The 2,264-nt window shown below is 58.4% G+C and overlaps 1 protein-coding gene across 1 annotated transcript in view; it reads right to left on the bottom strand.

Moving 5' to 3' along the window:
- EML2 (echinoderm microtubule associated protein like 2) overlaps positions 1-2,264 on the bottom strand; it is a 26,576-nt gene that overhangs the window by 23,372 nt on the left and 940 nt on the right. The window contains exons 2-3 of the mRNA XM_023535239.1: positions 321-539; positions 98-221 (exon numbers count right to left, since the gene is read on the bottom strand). Of these exons, the coding sequence (XP_023391007.1) occupies positions 98-221; positions 321-539 (343 nt within the window). The remainder of the gene's footprint in view (positions 1-97; positions 222-320; positions 540-2,264) is intronic.

Below are 2,264 nucleotides of genomic sequence, written 5' to 3'. Positions count from 1 at the left end.
TGCTGGAGTTCAGGCACCTGAGTCCATCCCTTTCCGTATAAACTCGGTCTCCCACAAGGTCTTGAAGGAGGCTGGGATCCCGGCTTTCGTGCCTTACCTGCGCCCGGAAGTCGCCTCCTTCTTGGGGGAAGAAGGGGACGTGGCATAGCCGCCCACGCGCCGCGGGGGTACTGAGCCATTGAGGGGCGTCCTGGTGGGAAGGCCTTTCAAGAGCTGACACACTAGAAGGATGAAGTGAAGAGGACAGAAGCGGGTGAGTGCGAGATCCGAGCACCGGTCCCCTCTCCATCTCACCTCTCCAGTCTAGCGAAGATAGGTACCCGAGGCTGTGGTGCCTAGGCGCGGAGGCGCCCGGCCCTTGGGGGTGCCCCGCGCGCGCAGTGCAGCGCCCTGCTCTTCGCATGCCCGTAGGCGACGCAGCGCGTCAGCCAGCGCCGCCTTTAGGACCGCCAGCTCGTCTTCCTGCAGCTGCAGCCGCTGCTCCAGCGCCGACACGCGGTCGTCCACCTCCATGCCGCTCGTGCCTGACAAATTGTCATCTGGAAGGCAGGGGAGGGCTGGCTGCGGGGGGCCACCCAGGAACTCCAACGCCCGAGGTGTCCCTACGGCCTTCCCAGGACTAAGCGGGGCCAGCCACGCCCTCTTCCTCTCGCGCAACCTGGGGCTGGGTAGCTTGGCGATGGGCCGAGAAGAGGGCTTCCAAAGGGTATGGAAATCCCCGCAGCTCTCAGCCCTTGCCCCCACACTCCTCTCTGCCGCTGCGCCCTAGAGGTGTGACCTTAGGGAAGTCCCTTCCTCTCTTACTTTCTAAGAGTCTACGAATCAAGAGCCTCTCGACTCTGGTTTTAAGGCTCTATGACTAAGATGCTAAATATTTATGAGTGACATCAACATTGTCAAGATGACATCGACTTATTCCTACTGACACCAACGTTCTAGAATTGGTCCCCAGTATTCTGTGACGAATATCAACATTTTATCGCGAATACTAATGTTCCCTCTCTGTTTCTAAGACTTTCCAAACTAAAAGGTCGTTCCTGGTACCTCCCCTTTCCAATCTCTCCCCACCAGGGGGTTCGACCCCAAACCCGCAGCAAGGACAGAGTTTCTGCGGCCCCTGGCGGCAGAATTGGGAATTGCAGGCAGCGTATCGCAGACCCAAGAGACCCACGCAAGGGAGACCTGACATCCAAACTCTTCTCCAGCCGGAGCGTCTCTCCTCTGTTCCCCTTCTTTATTTCGCTCTGTACCCCATGCCCCAGATTCCGCTCTCCCTCTCTTCTCCAGCCCAAGGGTGCAGGCAAATAACTTCTCCACTCCCCACCTCCCCCCGCCCATTTTCCCGTAATGGGAGGGGCGGAAGACCGAGGTGGTCCCCTTCTCCCCTTCCTCCCAGATTACTCACACCCAGACTCATTGCTGGCAACAACCGAAGAAACCCCAGCTCCCAGCCGGGCGGACGTAAATGTGGTAACACTGACAGGGACGGTGCGTGGAGCTCGCACCTGCCATCCCACAGCCTTAGGCCGCCCCGCCCGTCCGCTGGGCTCCGCAGTGCAGCCTTCGGTCCCTCCCCGCCCTCCCCCCTGCCCAATCGCCTGCCGGGCTTTGCCCGCCCTTCCCCCCGCCCCCACCCACAGCCTCTCTGGTCCGGGGCCAGGACCTGCAGAGGTAAGTGGGGGCCTCCCAAGGTCGGAGGGGGAGATAGCTGTCTGGACTTGCAACTCAAGAGAAGGGAACCTCAGGGTCCCATTGGCACCAAGCGTGCCAAGGAGAGAAACTAAGGACGGAGGCCGAGGGAGTGTGCAGACTCGCCAAAGGTCACAAAGCCAATAAGTGAGGGGCAGGAGGGCGCAATCACCTCGTTGTGCCGAACTCCCTCTTACCTACTGCTAACAATACTACCAAAAAAAAAAATGAGATCTGGTGAACTGACATGCGGCAAACGCTGTTCGTGCAAAAAAGAGCACATTTCTCTGCTCATGGTATGTACTCAGTAAATCCAGAATACAATCAACTGTTATCATGGCACCTAACGCTCCTAGCAACTCAGTAGTTGTACCATTATACCGGCTTCGGGAGGAAGGTGACTGAGGCCCAGAGAGGTGAAGTTACTTGTACACGACACACAGCCTTTCAGCAGCAAAACAGATAGTGGACTCAGGCTTAGGCACCCCATCACCCTGCCTCTTAGACGGGCAGAGGACAAAATGAGCGAGCATCCTAGTCCTCTGCCAACTCCAGTGGTCTCTGGCACTGGGGGG

This window comes from Pteropus vampyrus, unplaced genomic scaffold (assembly GCF_000151845.1).
Source record: "Pteropus vampyrus isolate Shadow unplaced genomic scaffold, Pvam_2.0 Scaffold138, whole genome shotgun sequence".
Lineage (NCBI taxonomy): Eukaryota > Metazoa > Chordata > Mammalia > Chiroptera > Pteropodidae > Pteropus > Pteropus vampyrus.
Note: the sequence above shows the minus strand (reverse complement) of the source record. Positions and strands in the feature narration are given on the sequence as shown.